General features: G+C 37.4%; 1 protein-coding gene across 2 annotated transcripts in view; it reads left to right on the forward strand.

The window, feature by feature from the left end:
• Crppa (CDP-L-ribitol pyrophosphorylase A) overlaps positions 1–22,033 on the forward strand; it is a 242,465-nt gene extending 220,432 nt beyond the window's left edge. For both annotated transcript variants that reach the window (XM_051145035.1, XM_051145043.1), the window contains one exon: positions 21,877–22,033. In XM_051145035.1, coding sequence (XP_051000992.1) covers positions 21,877–21,981 — 105 coding nt within the window. In that variant the 3' untranslated portion in view covers positions 21,982–22,033. The remainder of the gene's footprint in view (positions 1–21,876) is intronic.
• The last annotated feature ends 2,866 nt before the right edge of the window (positions 22,034–24,899 follow it).

Below are 24,899 nucleotides of genomic sequence, written 5' to 3' on the forward strand. Positions count from 1 at the left end.
ACCAGTCATTGGTTGCCCATACTCACAAGTTCTGTGCCACCTCTGCTCTAGCACATCTTGCAGGCAGTACAAATTATAGGTGTAAGGCTTTATGGCTTGGTTGGTGTCCCATTCCCACCATGGGAAGTCTTTCCTGGTAACAGAAGATAGATGATTCAGGCTCTATATCCCCTGTTACAAGGAGTCTTTGCTGGAGTCACCCTCATAGATTCCAGGGAGTTTCCACGGCATTATCTATATCACCTCTCCAATATCCTTCTCCCCATTCTTCCAGCCTTTCCCATGCCTGATCACTTTTGTCCCATCCCTACCTACCCCTAGTTCACTTGAAAAATCTATTATTTCACCTTTCCAGAGAGATCCATGCATACCCACTTGAACCCTTTTTGCTCCTTAGCCTCTCTGGGTCTGTGCATTGTAGCATGTATCCTTTACTTAACAGATAATATCCGCTTATAAAGGAGTGAATATTTTGTCTTTCTGGGTTTGGATGACCTCACTCAGGATGATTTTTCCTAACTCCATTCATTTGTCTGCGAATTTCATGCTGTCATTTTTTTTTTTAAACTGCTGAGTTCTATGAATAGTTACTCTTAGGAGCGGTGTAGAGTCTTTTTTCTGCTCATTTCTTTATTCCCTTGATATGAAACTTCTTGCCATGTTTGGGATGGGTTTTTATTTGTTTTCATCTTTGTTCCATCTCTTCTTTTTTTTTCTCAGGAATTTCCCACCACATAGCATTTCCTTACTTCTCCAATATTATACCTCATATATTCAGTTTATGCATTTGTGATGCCTATGTATATGTTCACTCTCATGGTGCATCTCAGCTCACAATCTCTTCCAAAAGTACACATCTCTAAATGTTTAAACGAGGAAGCTGTGCACCATCCTGTGCCTCCATTTGTTATTAGGAAGTATTCATAACAAGAAAAAATTGGCTTTTTGCAATCCCATAAGCCATTTAATAAAATTCTAAAAAAGGTTTTTTTTTTTTTTAAATTTTGGAATTTAAAGCATTGTTTAAAATTATTTCTTAGGGAGTGTGTTATAATTCCTATTCCTGCTCATTCAGTCCTCTAAGGCTTCTCTATCTCAGTTATTATCTTCTCACATTATCCTCAGATTGGTGGAGATTACCCTCTTGTTCATACATTGGCTTATATTTAATGAAGTTCTAAATTATTCTACTCAGTTACATATAAGAAATGAGCTATTTTTAGATGCATCATAATTATGTAGATGTCCCAAGAGTAAATGACAAAGGTGATGTTTAGTATTGCTTCATTGCTGAAAAAATAAAATACTCACTGTATGTAAGTATGAAAACCCAAGATTTATCTTTATTCTCGTAAAGAGTTTTAAAGTATTATATGACTGTATGTTTTTGTAATAGGAATTCTCCTTTTGTGGCTTGCTCTCTCCATCTTCCAATAAAAATAAGGGATTATATTTTAAAAGTCAGTTCAGATGTCTGAGTGTCTCCAGAAAAGATGTGATTAGCAGTTTTAAAAACAGGATAAGTGCTTGTTGCTTAAATAAAATTTAATTCACATTTTGTTTTTTATTGCCTATTAAATTAAAATCTTATTTTATACTAATTTTGGTATAAAGAAAACCTTTATGTATTTGTCTCTCAAGTTGTCAAGCCATTTTTTTGAAATGTTAAAGAGTTATAAATAAGAGAATGGAACCACCAGAAGTCTGAAACGCTTTCAAATATAAACTCATGGATTATCAGAAGGTTAATGTGGTATAGCACTTCCTTAGTGCTCCTAAGCACCACAGACCTTGGCATGCAATCTGTTCCTACTGCGTATCATCACCACTGCATATCTACGTGGGGGGGGGGGGCTACGTTTTGTTTGGTCCTTTGATAGGAGCTACAAGAGTTATTTTTAGAAAATATCCTTGGCCCTTTGCAGCTGATAAGGAAATAAACATTGTAGAACAGACAGAAGTCTAAGTTACTGCAGCTCAGCCTTGCTTTGTATCAAAAAGGCAAGTCTTCTCTCACACACACAGCTTGCCTTTAGACATTCTGAACTTTGACCTTCTGTGTCTCTTCCATACTTTAGAGGACTTTTCTTCTGTTTCATGAACCTTGGTAATTAGCAGCATACCAGGCTAAAGAAAATGTCAAGTCATTATTTTGTTTTAAAGGGAAGAATAATGCATATTTAATGTTATTTATTAGTGTTTAAATATCAATCATATTAAAGTACATCTTTAACCATTGTATTCTTCCCTTACCTTTCTATTAATTTGCATACTAAAAGCTACCATAGTAATGTTTTTATCTTTTTGCATTATCTTCTGCTCTGTTAAATAATATGCTGCAGTTGTGCTTAGCCCAAAACAAGAAATTTCCTATTATTCTTTTAAACAAATGTTTGATGTATTTCTTTAACTATATACTTTGGCATGATGTAGCAAGACAGAGGGGGGGACTAACTTAGAGGACAACCATCCTGAGGGGGGAAGGGGATATACAGGAGGATGAAAACAAAAGCAGCATGGGTGGATGTGGGGACAATGAGAAAGAAGCCTAAGGCATGCAGATGCCAAGATGAAACCCATTACTTTGCATGGTAACATAAAAAATGTAAAATACCTGTACTTTATTCATTCTATATATCATATAATTTACTAAAGACATAAAGGTAATATATGCTAGGGATATGGCAAGAAATTGTCACTGATAATTCTTATATATGAGATTCTATATGGAGGGCATGCAAAGCAAGCTCTCACCTTCCTTCCATAACAAATAGCCAAGTCACCTCATCCTTTCTCTAAACTTTAAAGATCTAAATTTAAAATGAGTAGTGTATCCATACCATTGCCAGGGTGAATAGTAAACACAGTGTGGTATCTACTCAGAGCAGCATGTTTTCAGCCATAAATAAGAATGTCATCATGCCCTTTGCAGGAACAAAGAGGTAACTGGAGGTCATGATGTTAAGTAAAACAGCAGACTGTAAACTGTGGGATCACATTGTTGGCTGTGTGTGGAATCTAGGGACAGGAAAGTCAAGAAAGCAGGGAGACTGCCATGGAGCAGAAAGAAGGCAAGGGGGAAAGGAGTGGAAGAGGCAGCATGGGAGGTGACCGTGATCAAAGGACAGCAGGTGCAGCCATGAAGATTCCATAAGAAAACCAGGTATTTTGTACAAATGACATAGACTAATTTTTAAAAACAAAGAATGGTACAGCCTTCGTGGTTGTTCTGAGTAGTTTGTGATGACATTTTTTTTTTTTACTCTGAATCACAGTCCATTTATTTATTATTCTGAATCATAGTCCATTGAGGGAACCCAAGAATGGGAAGGAGGGAGGGACAGATGCAGAGACCTCTGAGGAATGATGTGCACTACTTGCTCAGCCTCTTTTTTTTAAGATGTTATTTTATTTTATTTATTGGCATATACATTTATATTATTACACACATATACAATAAACTACCTACAGCAAGAAGAACCATGACACAATCAGGAATCATGTATATGTTATATTCCTAGTGTTTTGGCTATTTGTATTTGACAGCCTTGAAGAAAAATATCTTTCCTATCTTGGTGTGTGTAAAATTCTGAAAGTAAATCAATCTCTATCACATCTTGTCATTATCAACTTAAAACATCTATCTAGACCTAAAAACGTCTTAGCCCCTAAACAACTAAGCTTCGTTGTAAAACTAAACTATCTGGTCCTCAACCCCATCAAAGACTTGAGAAGGAATAAAATTAATTACCTGAGTATGCTGGGAGTGCAGGTTAGTAGCTTTCCAAATGAGAAGATGACAGAGACAGTTTGCTACCTGAATAGTCACCCAAAACTCTCTAGAATGTTGAAGCATCATCTTCAGCCTTCTGGCCCAATATATCTGACAGACATATTTGTGAGGCAGGAACTATGGAGGACTTGCTTACCCTGTCGTGGCAGAGTTTGGCCATCGGTTCAACCTGTATCCAAACTTGTCCATTTTTAGGCAGAATTCTATCTGTGGCATAAACAAGGGCATGTTGCCCAGTGGCTGGTTTGCCGAATTTGAAGCCATCTCCATAAGGAGGTTCTTTGATGCTCATCATCTTCTTGAGGTAGGCTGGGTGTTGCCAGGAGTTAACCTGTCTTGTCAAAGACTCATTAAAACATTAAAAGCACTGTGATGACATTTTTTACTCACTGGCTATTCAAACATTACAACCTGAGCAGGGCACATCCCAATGCAAGCTTTCTTTTAATTGTTTAGGTGTGGAAATAAACTTTTCATCTTGTTACAAAAGGAATGCTTCTACAAGACTGTTGCAGGTAATTATAGAAATTCTTCCTGCTGACCTTGAGATGGCTGCTGTCTTCAATACATCCCTATAACTATTACTGTCTGGTTTTGCTTTCATAGCTGACTGTTCAGTATGTGGTAGTCTCCCATTTTTCCCCCCATCGGAAATGTGTATAATCAAGACAGACACTTTCTTTCTTGTAATTATTATTGCTTTGCTAGATTTTAATTGTTCATAGCCATTAGGCATTTATTGGTTTTTTAAAGGCCTTCCAATCCCAATCAGAATGAATAAATAATTAAAAGGAAGAAAGATTTTGCAGCCTGTCTTTTCCTTTTGATTGTGTGTGTTCTATATAACACTTAAATTATTCTTTATGAAATTAGTATATCCAGGAAACTGGAGAATTATGCTTTCGGCTGAGAGGATGGAAAACATGTTAGCACTTCCTTTGTAGGGTTTCCAGGGTGCCCCAAGAGAGTTCTAATGTGCGGCTCTCTGTGTTCTGCCCAGATCTTTTTCGGCTTATTCTAATGTTAGAGCAACAATTAAATGTTGCTTAGTCTTTCCTGTGTCCTACACCTCACTGCAAACATGTCGGCAGAGAAAGCAGACGTTCATTATTTCTCAATATAAAACAGATCCTGCCAGGGAGCCTGCCAAATCCCATCAACCGTGACAGTCAAATCAATGCATGTTTGGTTTAAATTTTTACTTTTGCCTTTACTCCATTTTCTGGGCTCTGGTATCTGTTGTCCCCTATGGCTTATCACCTTGTGGCCTGACAGTTTCTGACATTGACAAGACTTCCTGCCTACCTTTGTAATGTATATGCATGACCATATGACGGTAACAAAAAATGACATTTTGACTCACTAAATATTTGCTTTAGGTCCACTACATCTGTTTTGCAGTCTCCTTTTTCTTTTTATTCCCTTATCATTTGGTAAAACATATGTACCTTTAGCTTTTTTCTAGAAGTTACAAATCCTTAACTCGTGAGGATTTCAGCTCTCCAGTTAAGGATTTATTATTGACCCAGGGGATTTAGTTCTCTTATTAGTTTGTATTAATACCATAAAACATAACTGTGCTTGGTAAACAGTGGAGAATGGTAATGGAGTTGTGAATGTGAGTTATACCACATAGCGAATTTTCTAATGCTATTGCAGTTATATTTGATTTGATTTGATTTGATAGACACCCCACACACATCCGTGCACCCACATACACATACACACAGAGACATGCACACACACACATAAACGTGTACACACATGCACACACATCTGTGATATCCTATATCCTCTGGTGACTATAGAGAGCCAAAATTTCTGTTGGTGAGAGCCTAGCTTTTGAGTGTCTTTTAGTCCTGTAAAATCCAGCCCTTTGCCCTTGTGTTTCATGGTGGCTTTTAGTTTTTAATCTCATCTGGCAAGTTTTGTGTATCTGTCCATGAACTTTGTCCATTTATATTTGTTGCAGTTAGAAAAAATATTTGGATTTATTTTGTTCACCTGGTTGTTTGCTTTTGCCCTGTATTTTCTGTCTTGACTCTTTAATTGAAATTGTTTTTCAGTTTTTAGTATTTTTATAATTTTTACCTTTCCCCCTTGAAAACATTTCAGCTTTATGAAAAAGACTTAAGAACAGTACAAGGAATTCACATATACACATGAGCCAGAATATCTTATATTATCACATTATGTGAACCACGAAAGTATTGTTGATGTAACTCCATCATGTAACTTAAATAGCACTTCCTATACTTTTTTTTTTCCTGGAGCATATATTATATTTTGCCTTATCAATCTTTAATCTGTAGTATGTACTCTGAAATTTTTATTTGTGTATTCACTATTGGTGTGTGTGTGTGTGTGTGTGTGTATGTGTGTGTGTGTGTGTGTGTGTCCTGGGAGCATGGAGGTCACAGGAGAATGTCCGGTCTGCTGTCTTATCACTCTCTGCTGTTTGCTCTTGAGTTAGGGTATCTCATTGAACCTGGAGCTAGGCTGGTAAACAGCAGGCCTCAGCTACCCTCCTCTCAGCTCCCTCCTACCGGCCCCTTCATACACACAACCAGCTCTGGGAGTTTTCACACATTGCATGTGTCCATGCCTGACTCCTATGCTACTTCTAGTGCTTGTATTTACACAGCTAGGCACCTTTGCCCCTTGAGACCTCTTGCTGGCTCAGACTGTAATTTGACAAATGTCAGATACTTTTGTGTAACATTGCCAATTCGGTTTCTATGCTGCTTAGCTTTTTTCCATGTGACATAAACTGAAAGGACCTTGGAAGAAGAACTCTCTGCTGAGGAATTAACTCCAGTAGATTTGCTTGTGAGCAAATCTGTGGGGGTTTCTTGATTGTTAATTAGTAAAGGGCCCAGCCCACGGTGGGCATGGCCACCCTTGGGCAGGTGGGCCTAAGCTGTATCGGAAAGGTAGCGGAGTAGGCTAGAAAAGACAGTCCTGGAAGTAGCGTTCCTTCATAGTTCTCAGCTTCCAGGAAGTAGTGTTCCTCCATAGTTCTCAGCTTCCAGGAAGTAGCGTTCCTCCATCGTTCTCAGCTTCCAGGAAGTAGCGTTCCTCCATCGTTCTCAGCTTCCTGTTCACGCTTCTCTCTGGCGTCCCTTGACACTACTGTGAGGTGGAAGTGTAAAGTAAACTGCTCCTATCCTCGCCCAAGTTGGTTTTGATCAGTACTTTATCATGACAATAGAAGGACAGTCTCTGTACTCTTTTCTTGATAAACTCAGAATATACGTTTGCCAGATGAATATCACAGGAATATGGTTTCTCTACCTCAGTGTATCATATGAAGAATGAAGGTCTTATTACTAATGTTAACCTAGGTCTGGAAGATTAAGGTAGTATACATCTCTACTAAAAGTGTATTTTGTCCTTTAGAATATACAATTATTTTATAGGATATTTCTTGAGACTATGTAAATATCCTATTTTTAAAAATCGTTCTTTGCACACTAACTTTAACATACATTGATAATCCTTTATTTTGGAGTCTTTTTTTCTCAACATATTTTTATTAAATATATTTTTGTTTTTTCACATATACACTTATATTATTACACATATATACAATAAACAACTGACAGCAAGAACCATGAAACAATCAGGAATTATATAAATGTTACCATCATAGTGTTTTGGCTATTTGTGTGTGGCAGCCCTGAAGAAAATATCTTTCCTATTTGGTGCGTCTAAAATTCTGAATGTAAATCAACATCTAGCATATCTCATCATCATCAACTTAAAACTTTATTAGTGGAAACTTATATAATGTTGCTTACCAAATGGTAGATTCTGTTTCCATTCCAGTATTAAGTGGGGTTCTAAAATGACGAAGACCTCTCTTCCATGACATCTGTTTGCATATACACCTTGTTGTCTTCCAATTCTTTCCTCTCTCCTGCTTTCTGAGGGGACTTATAGGTGTCTGCTTTTTTTGTTGTTAGTTTGTATTTTGTTTTTGGGTATTGTGCTCTAAAGTTTCAAGTTTTTATTGTTCCCATCGTTCCAGATTCAGTTCTTGGGAGCATCTCGCATTTCCTTCTCTTGCCTTTTCACACTGTTGGGTACCTCCTTACTTTCTGTACTAACAGACACTTTTCTTCTTTTCCCCATTCACCTATAGAGCCAACAACTTTTTGAGGGGATCCAGCCTTTTTCTTTAGAGAACGGAATTTAGAAACCATAATCAGGGTGAAAAGGTGCTCCCTGCTTCTGGTGTGCCATTGTTTGCAGTCCCCTTACATGGGAAGAAATTGGGACCTATGTGTACCTCTGCATGCATGGACACATCCATCTGGGTCCACTTTTGTGTGGGTATTTCTTTTAGTATAAACCCATCTAAATAGAATGGATCCACTCTGACATATGACCCATCTAGACAGAATGAATCTCCTGTGTCATCTGACCCATCTAAACAGAATGGATCCCCTGTGTCATCTGACCCATCTAAACAGAATGGATCCACTGTGACATCTGACCCATCTAAACAGAATGGATACATTGTCACATCTGACCCATCTAAACAGAATGGATCCCATCATCTGACTCATCTAAACAAAATGGATCCCCTGTGACATCCAACTCTCCAGCAATCTGAGGGTCCTTTCTAGGCTTGCTTTCTTATATGTAACTTTTTCCTCCAATGAGCTTTCAAAAACCATTTCTATGTAGGATACACAGGAGTGTAACTTCAGAACTGTTAAGCCATGCTTCTGTGGGAAAGAGCTGAATAATAACAGTATAATAGTTTTGTCCTTCTCATCGAGTTCAGAATCATAATACTATTTTCCAAATTGGGTTATTTTATTCATGGCCTCCTTCAGCTTAACACCCCAGTTTAGTTGCTGTCCTTACTAATCCATTTTGGAGCCTTCCCGCACTCTAATGTTCTAATTGGAGTGTGTAAACTAACACAGTGTGTGTTGGCAGCCAGGGTCACGTGAAAGTGCTCTTGGGATTGAGGTGTCATCTACAGTCTTCCTCTTTATTGTGGTGGAGGATGGTTTGCTAATGGAGTAAGTCACATCTTTTCTCTTTTGTGTGACAACTGTAGGTGATTACACTCCACCTCCCCTTGGCCTTGCCTTGTTTACCTAAATCAATGCTGCCCTCTTCTGTTACAGTAGAAAACCCCAGTGGCTTTAAATATGTAGTCCTGGTGAACTTAGAGGAAGGAGTTAGGCATTTTCCAGTTGCTCTCTTTGTATCTCTGGATCCTAGATTTTCTGCTCTGGCTTATTGTCTTCTTCATCACCCAATTGCAAAGACAAAGATTTCTTGCCCCTCTCTATGTGCTCCAGGAGAAGGCTGTCAGTCAAATTAAGTGTTGCTTTACTCCACTCCCCAGTGATGCAGGCGATGTCCATGTATTTTCAGCTTGTCCTTAGATGCTGCCAGAGTTTATAAGAGGCAGAACATGAGAACTTTTAAAGGTTACTGCCCCTATTTTTCTTTTTCCTTTCAGTAAGTTATTTTGACATTTGGGGTTTTCCTGTCATCATATTATATTCAGAAAAGAGGGGTTCATTTGATCTAGTGGTTTTGAAGAAAATACTGAAACCACTGCTACTGGCCTTAGTCACCTAGGGTTAGGGTTAGGGTTACAGTTAGTCTTAGAGTTAGGGTTAGGGTTAGGGTTGGGTTTATGATTAGGGGAAGCCTTTATTCTCTTCCAATTTAGAAGTTTCTCATACTGCTTTCAGACATTTTGATATTTATATCTCATATTTATGAGAATGTTTAAAGTTAGTATGTTAATTAGTTTTTCATTCCCTCCATTTTAATTCACTTTGACTATTCACCTCCCACTTTTTACGTGACATATTTTTTATCCAATATTGTGATTTCTTGTACTTTTAACTATTATATTTAGGTGCTATTATAAATATTTCCTTGAAAATGCTTGGTGTTTTAGATTCATGTCTTTAAAGTTATGTATTTATTTTCCACGTATTTCTACCTCCTAGACTTTTATTCTGAGATTTGTTTTCTTGTACCTGGATGGCTCTTTAGTGTAAGAAATGTATTTTTGCTCATCTGACAGAGACTGTGTTTCATTGCAATTTTTCAAAAGTAGCATTTGTAGCTAGTTTTTGGCTTTAGGGGAGAAGGTTAGTTTTGACTTTTGTTTTATCGCTTATAATAAGTTATTTTATTCTTGCCGCTATTGCTGGAGTGACAAAAGTGGCTCTCAGCAAAATTGTTGATCTTTTGGTGTGTTCCAATCAGTTAATTTAAAATTGTTGAATAATTCCATCTATAAGCCTTTAAAAATCACTTCCCGTTATATCTGATCTTCCTTTGTACACGTCTGATGAAATGTATGTTAGACATACTTTATGTATTCTTAGTCTCTTTTTGCCATTTTTTCTCTTGTTACTTTCTCTGGTTTTTTGTTTTATATAATTTCCTCAATTCCTTCTTTAGTTTTAATAATTCTCTCTTCAGCTGTATCTAATTTGTTATGTGATCTATTTATAAAGATTTTTTTCTTAAATTCAACAGTTCTAAATATGTCAGCGTTGCTTCAAACCTGTACATGCTTGAGGAGTTTCAGTTATAGTCATGTCTGCAAGGGTTCTCTATTTCTAGATTTCACTTATTTAAATACAGTGTGCAGTTAAAAAATTTTTTGTGTCTGGAAATTCCAATGTAATGCTTAATTGGTCTATTGTTTTATTTATAACTTGTAATTATGAACACATTCATACATTTGCCTATTTATCTGATTACATATTTCATTAGAGCAAAACAACAGAAAACCCTAACACATATTTATCTTATCATATCTTCATTAATAGATTAGATGGGTTTCTGAAACATAATCACTGGATGAATAAAAGGATTTTCTTCCTGCTCTGTTCTGACTTCATTCCATCATTTACAAAGGGACCTTACATATTTTCTTGTCTGTAGCTAAGGCTTCAGTTAACTGGTATGCCTTCTGAGTTCATGGAGACAGCACACTGACTCCATTGTTGATGAAACAGCTGCATGTCTTAAGTAATAATCTTCCACTAATATCCTTCTGTTTCCCCACATGTATTCGTCCTAGAGGTTTTACACCTACATTCTTTTGTGCTAAGTATACACACTGTTCTCTCCTGGAAATAGCGACATTTTAAAGTTTAAGTACGCATCATTTGCAGGTGGCCTCTCCTTGGTGTCTTTTTTGCTGTTTTTCTAGTTTATCAAATGAGCTATTTTAGCAGATCCTGAACTTAATCCAACTCACATTGGTTTTGTTTGTTTGTTTGTTTTCCTACCTTTATAATGACTTCATTATTCATTGGCTTCTTTTGGCTTCTCTTTCATAACTTGTTCTGTAGCTACAATCATCACTTTCCTGACACTATGTTCATTGTTTCCCTATAGTTTTGTGAGATACAGATGTTTTCAAACCTGCATGATGTAAGCTAGTTTTCTATACTAAAATTTGGCAGCATATTGTATCTAATTGTTATTTAATTCAACATACATTTATATTCTGTTCCTGTGACATTTTTGCTGACATTGTATCTCTTTGTGTCTTTGGCTAAAGCATCCTCTTTCTATCCTTGAGAGTGAAAATAAGTATCTCCCACATTTCCTTGTTTTATTCCAAAGCATCATTTCAGAGGGAGCTATGTAACCTGGCAGTGCTACGAAATTCTTTTCACCGAGGAATTCTTGTGCACTTGAGTCATTTGGTCTCCTCTGTTGATGGGAAGCAGGTCAGGAAACAGCACATGTGCCAGCACTGACCTTGGGAAACACTTGCTTCTGCTCCCATGGAGGAAGGGAAGGAACTTTGCCAGGTTAGTTTTTCAGGCTTAGACTGACCGACCAGACCAGACCAGACCAGAATTCCTTTTGCAGCCTGTAGCTCAGATTTTTTTTTCTTTCCTTGGAAGGATATTGATTTTTTAAGACAATAGTAAGCATACATACCTTTTTTTTTTTAAGAGAAAAACTTGTATTTTATTTCTCCATCCAAACACTTGAGGTTCTAGTGGTTCTTAACCAGAGAGTTTTTCTTTTCTAATTTTTAAATATTCAAAAAATTAACAAAATTATACACAATTGTTTTTATTAGGAGGGTATATCTGAATTGTACTGTTTTCTGTCTTAGTTCTCTTTACTTTTTAGGTTTAGAATTAAAAATTTGAAACTAAGTCTTGTGAGAACAGTCTGCCAGAATTTCTGCTTCAGTAGAAACTATTGCTGGGCTGGAGAGATGGCACAGCAATTCAGCATGAAGAGAGGACCCAGGTTTAGTACTCAGCATGCACAAAGCGGCATGCACCCTCATGTCACTGCAGTGCCAGGGGATCTCACACCATCTTCCAGCCTCCTTGAGCTTCTACATACATGTGGTGTGCACAGAAGTACACACATGTCTACTCTTGCAGGGTTATGCACATAAGTAAAAAAAGACATTCTTGCTGTTACTCTACTACCATTTACATAAAAAATGCTTTACAATTGATTTCTTTGATCATTTATCATTTTATCTTTAAAAGTGGAGGCATCATCTGAACATGGCAATTCTTTGATGCCCTTGGATGATTTTTTAAAAATTATTTTATGAGTATGGTTGTTTTACCTACATATATGTATGTGTACCACATGTGTCCTTGGTGCCTAAGGAGAACAGAAAGTAGGATCAGATCTCATGAAACTAGGGTGATAAACAGTAATGACCTACCATATGGGCACTGGAAATCAGCAAGTGCTCTTTAAGCACCCAGCTGTCTCTGCAGCCCCCTTGTGCTGAGTTTGTATTTTGTTCTAACCAATAGCCATTGTGTGTATTTCCTGCTTGTGCGGCTACCCTGTGTAAAACTGTGTTTCTCATATGATGGAGCCTTAGCATGTAATTCTCAGATAAGGTATTGTTTTATAATTGGGGAAATGTAGCACAAAACCCTAGTTTTGACATATTTTTCAGACACTCAATGAAATATAGTTATGTATGCATCCAACCTGTGGCCTGCTGGCTGCATGTACACCAGGATAGCTGTGAGCACTGCCTAACTCAAAACTGCATATGAGATTAAAACATGAGACTTCTCTTGTAATTCCCCACCCCTATGACACCAGTACATGGATCTCAAGCATGACTTTGGTACACATAACTTTCTTCAAAAGTTGCACATGACTTATTGCCTATTTCAAACATGACATAGATCACTCAACTAAAACTTCTGATGTAGCAGAGTTGTCTTAGTCATCATGTGTATATAAGCCTTGTCTTTGGAATACGAGGGGATCAAATAACAAGCTATGTATAGAGTATGTACAAGGAATGTAGTACTTTGAGTGTAGAATACAACGTGGGGGAGTTCTTATTTAGCATCTTATGGTTAACTAAGAACACAAGACCTATAAATACATAAATTAAAGAGAAAATTATATCCTTTCAATGTTGTCATGTTATAAAATTGATAATATGAATGACGTTGTAAAAAAAAAGTGAGGTGCAGAAAAAATGACACGTTTCAGTTCCATAAGCAGTGGACACAGCAATTAACTGCTTTTTCTTTAGGCCAGACACCTGGGGTTTTCACTTTCCACGTTTTACTCCAATTTTAATCAGTTCCTTTGTTATCACTCCTTTCTTTTCTTTCTTCCTCCCTTCTTTTCTTTTTTCTTCCTTTCTTCTTCCTTTTCTTCCTCCTTTCTTTTTTTTCTTTTTTAACTTCCTTTCTTCCTCCCTCCCTCCCTTCCTTTTCCTTTCTCCTTCCTTTTCTCTCTCCTTTCTTTCTCTGTTCTTTTTTCTTTTCTCTCAACCTCCTTCCTTCCTTCCTTCGTTTCTTTCTTTTCTCCCTTTCTCCCTCCCTCCCTCTCTTTCTTTCTTGACCTTTATGATTACTTTATGTCATTTTTTGTTTCTCTCTAAATTTGGTTTGTTCTGAATAATCAATAACTGCATTTTCAATAGGATATCAAATAAACCAAACCAGTTAATAATAAAATGTATGACCACTTTAAAATGCTTTTCTTTTAGAAAGGACCATTATTTACTTTTTTTTCTCAAACCTATCAAAGGGTGATCACTTTGACCTGCCCTGAGCACTTAACCTCACCTCCACTAGGTGACACTGTGTCACCATTACACTTCTTTATCCATATCTGCAAAATTTGTAGGAAAAGAAAGTTAGTATCAAATAATTTAATTTGATAATGGTGATGATGTTTGTATTATTAATCAATGGTTGAAGGTTTGTAATATCTACCACTTGACAATTTTGTGCTTTGTAGTTAGAATGAATATATATATATAGTCATATGTACATATATGATTTTAACAGTTTTGTTTAAGATATTTGAAGATTTTAGGAATGTAAGGAATAATTTTTGTTATGTATTTACCAAAACAATATTGATAAAGGAGAAGGAGGTTAATATCAAAGTATTAGTGATCTGAATTTCAGAGTGGTTTTGTAACTCCAGGAAGCTGAGGTTAGTAATGAGTTTGGAATTTGGAATTTGTGTGGACAATACAATATTTGTTTTTCTGGTGGACTTTTAAAATCTCCTGAGATATCTGAAGCCTAAATATATATTCATTATTTTACATTTATGGTTCTCAACAAAATTCATTGCATTCCTTAGGAGGGGTATGTATAGAGAAAAACTATCTAAAAAATTTCCTTTCATGTTGTCTGTAAATATTGAGAGAACAGTGACATCATAGCCTTTCCTGCTATTCTTTGAAATTGATTCCTAAAAACCTACATGTTGGTTTCTCACAGCCTAACATAAACTTAAAAGCACACCTTCAAAGGTTGACATCTGCATTTTACAATGATGAGAGTTAATATTTTTAGGTATATTTTTAAAAGAAGTATCTATCTCAAGTACTCTAGAAATAGTTTCTTCAAAAGTTGCCTCTTGTCATAATTAGAAAAGGACAATGAGCAGGAGAGAGTGATGAAGACATAGCACTGTACCATGTCAGCCACTGTTGTGCCTCTTGAGTGCTGCTTCTTTGCAATTTAATTTTGGAACAAGAACACTTCCTGGTGTAAATGTCAAGGTGGAACTGGAGCAGAAGTGAAGAGAGAGCTGCTATGAGTTGAGGAGATGTTGCTGTCAATTCTTCAGCTATAGTGACATTGAAGAATCACATAATTTCTAAAGAATATTGCTAGCAGTTTAGAAGACTCATAACAATTTCTGCCTCAAGACTTTCCTACTTTGAAGAAGATGAAAGATACGGTGGGCATAAGAAAATGAACTCATTAACAGAACACAATAAATGACTCACATAGAACAAGATGAAGGTAACATATAGGCTTCTACACACCAAATTTAATTGCTATGGAATAGAATTAGAATATTGCCTTATCTCTTAAAAAGATATTTTTGAGGGGAAGTGTTACAAAGGGATACAAGTAATATGAAAGAGAATATGTAGTGAATGAGGGTTCGCTTAGTTGAGGAAAAGGGAGGAAGGTTAATACAGAAGAAGGTATGTGTAAGAGGGGTAAATAACTAAAGAGGGTTGAAAAAGCCACAGGGCATCCTATGATTTTATACTTACTTAAAAGTACATGCAAGCATGTGGTGGTTTGGATGTGAATGCTTTCCATAGGATAGTATGTTTTAATGCTTGGTCCATAATTAATAAAACTATGGATTAAGACATGTGGCCTTGTTGGAAGAGGTATTCACGGGAGGTGAGCTTTTAAAAGACCTACACCATTTTCAGTCCTCCCCCCTCCCATCTCTCTCTCTCTCTCTCTCTCTCTCTCTCTCTCTCTCTCTCTCTCTCTCTCTCTCTCTCTCTCTCTCTCTCTCTCTCTCTCTCTCTCTCTCTCTCTCTCTCTCTCTCTCTACCTCCTCCTTGTGGATTGGAATATGAGCTCCCAGCAACTGCTCCCATGCATTTGCTCTGCCATCATGGATGACAACTCTCTGAAACTATAAGACAATTAAATACTTTTTAAAATAACCTGCTTTGGTCATAGAGTTTTGTTACAGCAAAAATAAGAAAAAGCATGTGTAGACATACAGATACAATTTTTTTTCTTTTTAAAATTTTTTTTTATTTTAATTTTATTAATTAATCAGATTACAACTCAATTGTTATCCCATGACTTGTAGCCTCCTATTCCTCCCTCCCACCCGCTTTCACCCTATTCCCCTCTCCTAGGTCTATGACTGAGGGGGACCTCCTCCCCCACTATATGGTCATAGGCTATCAAGTCTCATCTTGGTAGCCTGCTTATTCTTTCTTTGAGTGCCACCAGGCCTCACCACCAAGGGGAGGTGGTCAAATATGGAGCACCAGAGTTCATGTCAAAGTCAGTCCCCACTCTCCACATAACTGTGGAGAATGTCCTTTCCATTGGATAGATCAGAGCAGGGGTTCGATGTTTAATATTGTATTGTCCTTGATTAGTGCAATAGTTTGAGCAGAACCCCATGGGCCCTGATCCACCCATCATGTTGTTCTTCTTGTAGGTTTCTAGGACCCTCTGGGTCCTTCTATTTCCCCATCTCCTATATTTCTCTTATCTAGAATCTCAGTAGGATGTCCTCACATCTATCCTAATCTCCTGGTAAGTGAAGACTTTTGTGGGACATGCCTTTTGGGCAAGTGCCCAATTATAAATGAGTATATACCATATGAGTTTTTCTGCTCCTGGGTTAATTCACTCATTATGATCAGATCTAGTCCCATCCATTTGTCCACAAATTTTAAAGACAATGAAAGATCAATTCTCAACTTCATAGGGAAAAACAAAAAACTCAGAATAGCAAAAACAATCCTATACAATAAAAGATCCTCTTGGAGGAATTTTCATACCCGTTCTCAAGCTGTACTATAGAGCAACAGTAATTAAAACAATATGGTACTGGCACAGCAATAGGCTGGTTGATCAATGGAATCGAATCGAAGACCCAGAAATGAATCCGCACATATATGGTCACTTGATTTTTGACAAAGAAGCCAAATGTATTCAATGGAAAAATGATAGCATCTTCAACAAACGGTGCTGGTCTAACTGGATGTCTACATGTAGAAAAATGCAATTGGACCCATATTTGTCACCATGCACAAAACTCAAATCCAAGTGGATTAAAGACCTCAACATAAAACCAGAGACACTAAATCGGTTAGAAGAAAAAGTGGGAAAGAGCCTGGAACACATTGGCACAGGAGACAACTTCCTGAACAGAACACCAACAGCCCAAGCCTTAAGATCAACAATTAACAAATGGGACCTCATGAGGCTGAGAAGCTTCTGTAAGGCAGGGGACACTGTCAACAGAACAAAATGACAGCGTACAGACTGGGAAAAGATCTTCACCAACTCTACATCTGACAAAGGTTTAATATCCAAAATATTAAAGAACTCAAGAAATTAAATGCCACCAAATGAAATAACCCAATTGAGAAATGGGGCTCAGCACTAAACAGAGAATTCTCAACAGAGGAATATCAAATGGCTGAGAAACACTTGAAGAAATGCTCACCTCCTTAGTCATCAGGGAAATGCAAATCAAAACGACTCTGAGATTCCATTTTAACCCATTAGAATGGCTAAGATAAAAAATTCAAGTGACACCACATGCTGGTGAAGATGTGGAGAAAGAGGAACACTCCTTCATTGCTGGTGGGAATGCAAACTTGTACCACCGCTTGGAAATCTATCTGGAGCTTTCTCAGAAAACTGGGAATAGGGCTTCCTCAAGACCCAGGTATTCCACTCCTTGGAATATACCCAGAAGATGCTCCAGCAAACAACAGGGACATATGCTCAACCATGTTCATAGCAGCCTTATTCATAATAGCCAGAACCTGGAAACAACCTAAGTGTCACTCAGTTGATGAATGAATAAAGAAACTGTGGTACATTTACACTATGGAATACTACTCAGCTATTAAAAACAGATACAGTTTTTAAATGAAGTTTTGCCACTTGGGGAGATAGTGATTCCCTCAAGAGCCATAGACTATGTGACAGAAACTCCAGTACCTTATATGAGAAACATCGTTTTGCACTGCTGCTCAAGGTAGTCAAAGAAACTCCTAATACAATATAGGGTATTGCTTTTGTTCTTGGTTACCTACTGGAAGTTGACAAGTATCATTTGCTAAAGACAATATGCAATTTGGACAAAAGGTTTGGAAGACCCACGGTGGACCTAATGTGAAAATCTCCTCTCTGAGGACTGTCCTTCAAAGTACAGGATGGTGCTATGCATGCTACCAATGGGGAAAAGAAATCAGCTATAATGCCTATAAACCACAACAATGACCAGCACAGACATACGTTCCTTAAAGGTGCAATAGTGGCACTTATATCTTGACAGTAACCAGCTGTATAGTTAGACTTAAGCCACCCTAAACAGAAGAGACACCTTACCTTGTAATGGAAATTTAGCCAACTATGCTTGGTTAGTGATATCATAGCTTTAAGAGGAAAGCTTACTACTGCTACTATACTAAACCAATATTATTTCTAACTGTATTCTAAATACTCATATTTATATCCCCAGATAGATATAGCTCTCACCAGTAATCAAAGAACCCCTTTTTAAAGCAAGCAGAGATCAGTACAAAAGCCTCAGTTGGTCAAGGTGAAGACAGTGGCTGTTTGTGGGGTGTTGGACCCCAACAGAGACAAGTACAGCACAACCCCTACACCTAAGGCTCAGGAACATCACTGTAGAGGAGGCAGAAGCAGTATAAGAGTCCATGGAATCTGTAGTGTGCTGTGAGATTGTATCTTATAAAGATGACAGGGAGGTTACATCCATGTTACTCCAACACTATGGCTGCCGAAATAAGACCTGAACCTGACCACCAATGGACATGATAATGTGGAAGGTGGAAATCTCATTGTGCCCCACGTCCTAGACAAGCGGCTACAGGCAAATAAGAACGGCAAAGAGGAGAGTTAGTCTCTCTTGGGGCTCCCTAATTGATTATCAAAAAATAAGTGATCAGCCCTGAAATCACATACATACAAGTTAACACTAAACAGACATAGCAGGTTGTATTTGAATATTTATGTGCATGTGTATGTGTGTGTGTGTGTGTGTGTATGTGTGTGGTTGTGCATCAATAATAATTAAAAAGAGGTATGAATTTAAGAGGGAGTGAGGGAGAGCAGAAATGATATATTTTAAATTGTTAAAAATTCAAAAATAAAATATAATTTGGATGAGGAAAATTATAATGGTGATTAGAACTGTGTGTGTGTGTGCATGCATGTGCGTACATATTTATAATTTTTGTACAAACAGTATATTTCAACTTAAAGTTATAGGTGGTAAGAAAATAGATGAACAAAGTTTCCTAGGTAAAACTCATGGTAAAATCTGATCCTAAGTATTGCAGTTTAAGAATATAGAACATTAAAAATGGTAATTTCATGTTGTTCCCTTGCTGTTATTCCCAACATTTGCAAAATGCAACAGTTAAGCTTTTAGTATGCCATTGAATAATTGTTATGCACTGAATAAAATTAGGTACAAGCTTGGTTACATTTAGCTTGAGTTCCACAATATATTGCTTAACATTTTATTGATTTTGATCAATAGTACACTAAAATTTGCTGAGTTATTAATGCTCTCTTGGCAGTCTTTTAAAAATGAGTTGTTTCCAACAAAAAGTTTTCTTTGTAAAAAAAAAATGAATATATGTGTGGACATAAGTGTTTTCTGAAAATTCAGAGAAAATTCTAGATTATTGATTTTACGTGGTGCAAATTCAACATAAATGTAAACTATCTTGAAAATAAACTTAATGTCATTTTTTTTTGCTTATGGAAAAACTAAAATAAGTTTGTGATTACAGATTTTCAAATGCAACAAAGCACAAAGAACTGCCATAAATATGTTATATTTTTAGGATTCTCTACAGGAACAGACTTAATAGAATGATATCTTTTGTCTCTACATCTGTGTCTACAGCAATACTATATAGAATTAATAATTATATTTAAGATTTAATTATAAATGTATGTGTGTCTGTGTGTGTATACATCGGATTTATTAGGATGGCTTACAGGCTGTGGTCCAGATAGTCAACAATGGCTGTCTACCAAATGAAAGTCCAAGAATCCAGTAGCTGTTCATTCTAGGAGGTTGTATATATGAGCTGGTCTTCAGTCTATGCGCGAATCCTGAAGGAGAGTTTGGCTCTATTGTCAGTGAAGGAGTGGACTTGCTAGCAAGAATGAGAGCAGGAGGGGAGGGGGAGAGGGAGTGGGAAAGGGAGAGGGGGAGGGAGGGAGGGGAGAGAGAGAGAGAGAGAGAGAGAGAGAGAGAGAGAGAGAGAGAGAGAGAGAGAGAGAGAGAGAGAGAGAGGAGAGAGGAGAGAGGAGAGTGCTTCTTCTCTGTTCTTTATATAGGCTGCTATCAGAAAGTGTGGCTTAGAATAAAGGTAGATCTTGCCACTTTAAAGGATCAGGACTCAAGGTGTGTCTTCCCACATCAAAGATGTGGACTAGAAGTGGGTCTTCCCATTTCAAATGATTTAATTAAGAAAACGCACTTCCCAGGTGTACCCAGCCATTTGTATCCTAAGGCAATTCTAGATGCCGTCAAATTGACAACCATGAATACCCATCACATCTATCATCCTCAAATGGATCTTCTTACCGCTGAGCCTTCTGTCCCCTGGTGTCTTTACTGGAGTCCACTTGTTTCCCTCTTCAGCTGGCTTTCTTCCTTTGCCATGCTTAAGTATAACTGAGAAAAATCAGTGAATGCTATACTGCCAAATACATGTTAGATTTTTTTAATGGGAGAATATAGCTTTAAGTTAAAAAACAAAACAAAACAAAACAAAACTTTGCAGTGCTATGCAGTGAACAGGGTAATCAAACCAATAATAATATCCATGGCAGTGACTGCAAGCAGAGGGAGGCTTGCTTTTCCATATCTTAGAGCCTCTGACAGCATTGAGCAGCAAAACATCACTCCTTGAGTTTACCAATTGTCGTCTTTAAAAATTTTTATCCATGTATATGGAAACATTGGTATGCAGCATTTAAAATTTAGTTACCTCATCTTTAAATAAATTGTACATCTCTGTGGGAATTGTGTAAGGATGCAGTGCCCATGGAGGTCAGAAGAAGGCAGCAGATCCCCTGCAGTTGGAGCTGCAAGAGATTATGGCTGCCTGATCCTGGGGAGGGAACTTGGGTCTTGTAGGATGTTCTCTCAACTACAGGGCCATCTCAGGAGCTCTAGAATTAAGGTTGCTGCCATTATAGAGAGGAAATAAACTGCTTTTCAATATGGGAATTTGGCATTGCATTTCTGTCTTATGATCTGGCCTATAGCACTGGTACAAGATATGAAAACCAGAAGTGTCATAAAAAACATGTTTACATCCACTACAGGCATGTGTCTATAAGACCAGGTATCATGTTTGGTTATCAAAAATTGTTGTCTACTCTGGCCATTTGACTCATTCCTCTCATTCTTTGCTTTACACGTCCCTAGCAAACATTCCAGAATTTCATGCGATCACTGTGCTCTGGGTTTGTCCTGTTGGGTTGCCAAGTGATCACAGTACTACCTGGAACAATCCAATGTTAAGTGTTTCGGGCACATTGAATAAAGCTAGCTGTCTAAGGAAAGAGCTGACTTGCTTTCCTCTTCTCTCTCTCTCTCTCTTCTGACGTGAATATTTCCAGATGACTTCACTTCTGTGGAAGCCCTTATATGGGCACATTTCTTTGTGGTTAGTCAGGAGGTGCCAATAGATAAGGAAAATAGAATGGTAATCATACCATATGATATTAAAATAAAACATGAACCACCTTCTCTGTTTGCTCCCTCTGCAATACTGCTCTAATTTATCTTTAGGATCACCAACAATGGCTTCTGCTTTGCCTATCTCAAGTCAACCCAGCTTAATTAATTCTTAATTTCTGTGTTGTGTTTTGCCATTGTAAAATATATTTTAGTATAAAGGGTATGTTGCAAATTTCCCTTTTTCTGCTTTTATCAACATTCTTGGCCTATTCCAGTTTCAAGTGCGTTAACCAGTTACTTTGAAGTCTTTGTGTTCTGCTTTTAATATGTATTTTTGTTTTGTCTTTTATTTTCAGGATGAGCAGAAACTACAAGAGAGTTTAGGACAAGGTGCAGCCATCATAGCTGCCTTAGTGAAAGAAAGAAATTCTGCCCTTGCTGGGCAGCTCCTGGTGGCATGAAGAGCAAAGACAAAAATCATCTATCAGCTTCCAAAGACACTTCCTTAGACTCTCTCTCATGCTCGATTCCACACCTCAATGTCTCCTCTTTGTGCGTGGTAGAATATTTTAGTTGTTTTCTTTATCTTGTCACTTATTGGATATGATGCTTAGGTTGTAAAAGTGGGTTAAAATTTGTGTTCATGAAATTATGTGTGTTAAATATAAATTGCTGCCACCAGAAAAGATAGATAGAAAATACTGCCTTCACATACACAATTCTTCCCTAGCACAGAAAGTTCAGTTGAATTGATCAGGTGAGCTACTCTATCAAAGAATGAGTATTTAGACAGCTTAGTTGTAATCTTAATTTATATTATTGTCATCTTAGTCTATATTAGTTAACAACTTGGTCACATTATAATGGAGCTAATGAATCAGCTTCAGAATTATTTCTAAGCCTAAAACTGTCCTTTTATATTGATATTGCATCCTTTTGCCTTGTTTTGGAATTCACCACACCTTATAAAGAGGAGGTGAGCTGGGAAATTGGCTCATTGGAAAAGTACTTGCCTCTTGTGGATCGAGCAACCTCACGAAAGAAAAAGAAAAAAAGCTGGTAAATAAATAGGAAAAGGGATGTCTCAAGTTTTCTTCACCTTTGTCTCTGATTGTTCTCAATCTTTAAAGAGCCTGGAATCCCTTCCCACTCTTCTATTAGTTTTTTAGCTATTAGTTTTAAATTGAATGTTTTCTTTGGTTTAGGAAATGTTATGCTGACATTTTCTTAGAGTCTCTATTTTTGCGAGTTAGCTTTACATATGTCTGGAGAGCTTCATGAAAGTTGCGTTGCTTCAGTCCATCTCTGGCTGTGATCTGAAAGACAGAATGGCCAGCACTGTGGAGTTTTTTTACTCTCGATGTGGAAATGGTGGCCTTGCTAAACCAAGACTTATTCATTCTGATTTCTTTTGGCCATACAGAATATTTTCCCTTATGTGGCATTTAACAATTATATACACATACAGTTGTTAAAATGCATTTTGTTATATACATATATTCATTTTATTAAAATATGTTAAATAAGAACACTGTAGGACTTACAATGAATGCAGAAACTATGAGAGCTGCACAAAATGTCTTTGTTCAAGGTTGTCAATAAAAATGGCTACTTTTGGAGCTGGAGAGATGGCTCACGGGTTAAGAACACTGTCTGTTCTTCCAAAAGTCCTGAATTCAATTCCTAGCAGCTACAGGGTGGCCCACAATCATATATAATGAGATCTGGTCCCCTCTTCTAGTGTACAGGCATACATTTGGGCAGAATACTGTATACATAATAAACAAATAAATCTTTTTTTAAAAAATGGCTATTTTCTGAAACGTCTCTTTTCACATGCTAAATGAGTTCGTCTTTATTTTCCTGAGTTTCAATATAACATCAAACTCAGTGTGTTACATTTGAATGGTATGGGAGATTGCAAGTACTAATATTATATTAGTTTATATTTTACGTTTGAATAATAGAGGCTAGTTTATTGATCTTAAACTTCTGTGTACAATTATAAGCTCACCATATTTTCCCTGTCCTAAGAAATGTACGTCAGATAACTCAGATTGGCACAGGTGAAAATATGTGGATTTTGGCTAGACCTTCCATATCCCTGTCGATGTTGCCAGCTGTTAATGAAAGGTCCTGCAGTGGGCTCCCTTTACACCTGTGAAAGCCGGCTAAAGTTTTAAGACTTTGAAAGACTTCATAGGGCAGGAGGAAATTTTGAGCAAGGTTTAAAGGGAGCATGAGTGATTTTAACACAGCAAGGCACAACTACGCATGAGCAAGATTGCTCTAGGGCATGCTGGGTAAGTGGTCATAGATTTTATTCAGTGTAGTGGATTAGAGAGGACAGGCACCACCAGGGTGTAAATTAGTGAGGCACACACTGAAGATGTAGAATAAATACCATCGCTAGCACTGTTTATACAGGGACATTAGGACTCAGGGATCTTAATTAATTTGTCCAAGGTTGCATGACTGAGTTGAACAGAAAGGCAGTGCATGGGCAGCGGGGGAGGAGCTTTCTTGAGAAGAATGGAATTAGTTTCAGCTCATATCCATCATGTAGCAGGAACTCCATATCCAGCATATCCAGAGTAGAGGTTAGAGATATGAGAGGATCTTGGACTGAGGTCTGAGGAATGCAGAGAGGCAGGGAAAGCAGGAGCAGGCCCATCTCTGGCCACATGAAAGCCTTACACCATCTAGCCTTACCAGGGTGAGAAGAATGAAGAGATTTGATGACCAAGAAATAAGGGAAATTACAAATAAGGCTTCTATGAATATAGCTGAGCAAATGTCCTTGTATGGTGGAGCATCTTTCGGGTATATGCCCAGAAGTGGTATGGCTGGGTCTTGAGGAAGCACTGTTCCCAATTTTCTAAGAAAGTGCCATATTGATTTCCAAAGTGGTTGTACAAATTTGCACTCCCACCATCAATGGAGGCGTGTTCCCCTTTCTCCACATGCTAGCCAGCAGGTGCGGTCACGTGAGTTTTTGATCTGAGCCATTCCAAAGGGTGTAAGATGGAATCTCAGAGTCATTTTGATTTGCGTTTCCATGTTGACTAAGGATATCAAGCATTTCTTTAAGTTTCTTGGCCATTTGCTATTCCTCTGCTGAGAATTCTGTTTAGCTCTGTACCCTGGAAACAAACTACAGGCCCCTCAACTGAAGAATGGCTAAAGAAACTACAGTATTCAATTATACAATAGAATACTACTCAGCTATTAAAAGCAAGGAAATCTTTAAATTTGCAGGAAAATGCACGGAACTAGAAAAGATCATCCTGAATGAGCTAACCCAGAACCAGAAAGACACACATGGTATAGACTTACATCTAAGTGGGTATTAGCGAAACATAGATGTCCTTTGAGAGAT

Source organism: Acomys russatus, chromosome 1 (assembly GCF_903995435.1).
Source record: "Acomys russatus chromosome 1, mAcoRus1.1, whole genome shotgun sequence".
NCBI lineage: Eukaryota > Metazoa > Chordata > Mammalia > Rodentia > Muridae > Acomys > Acomys russatus.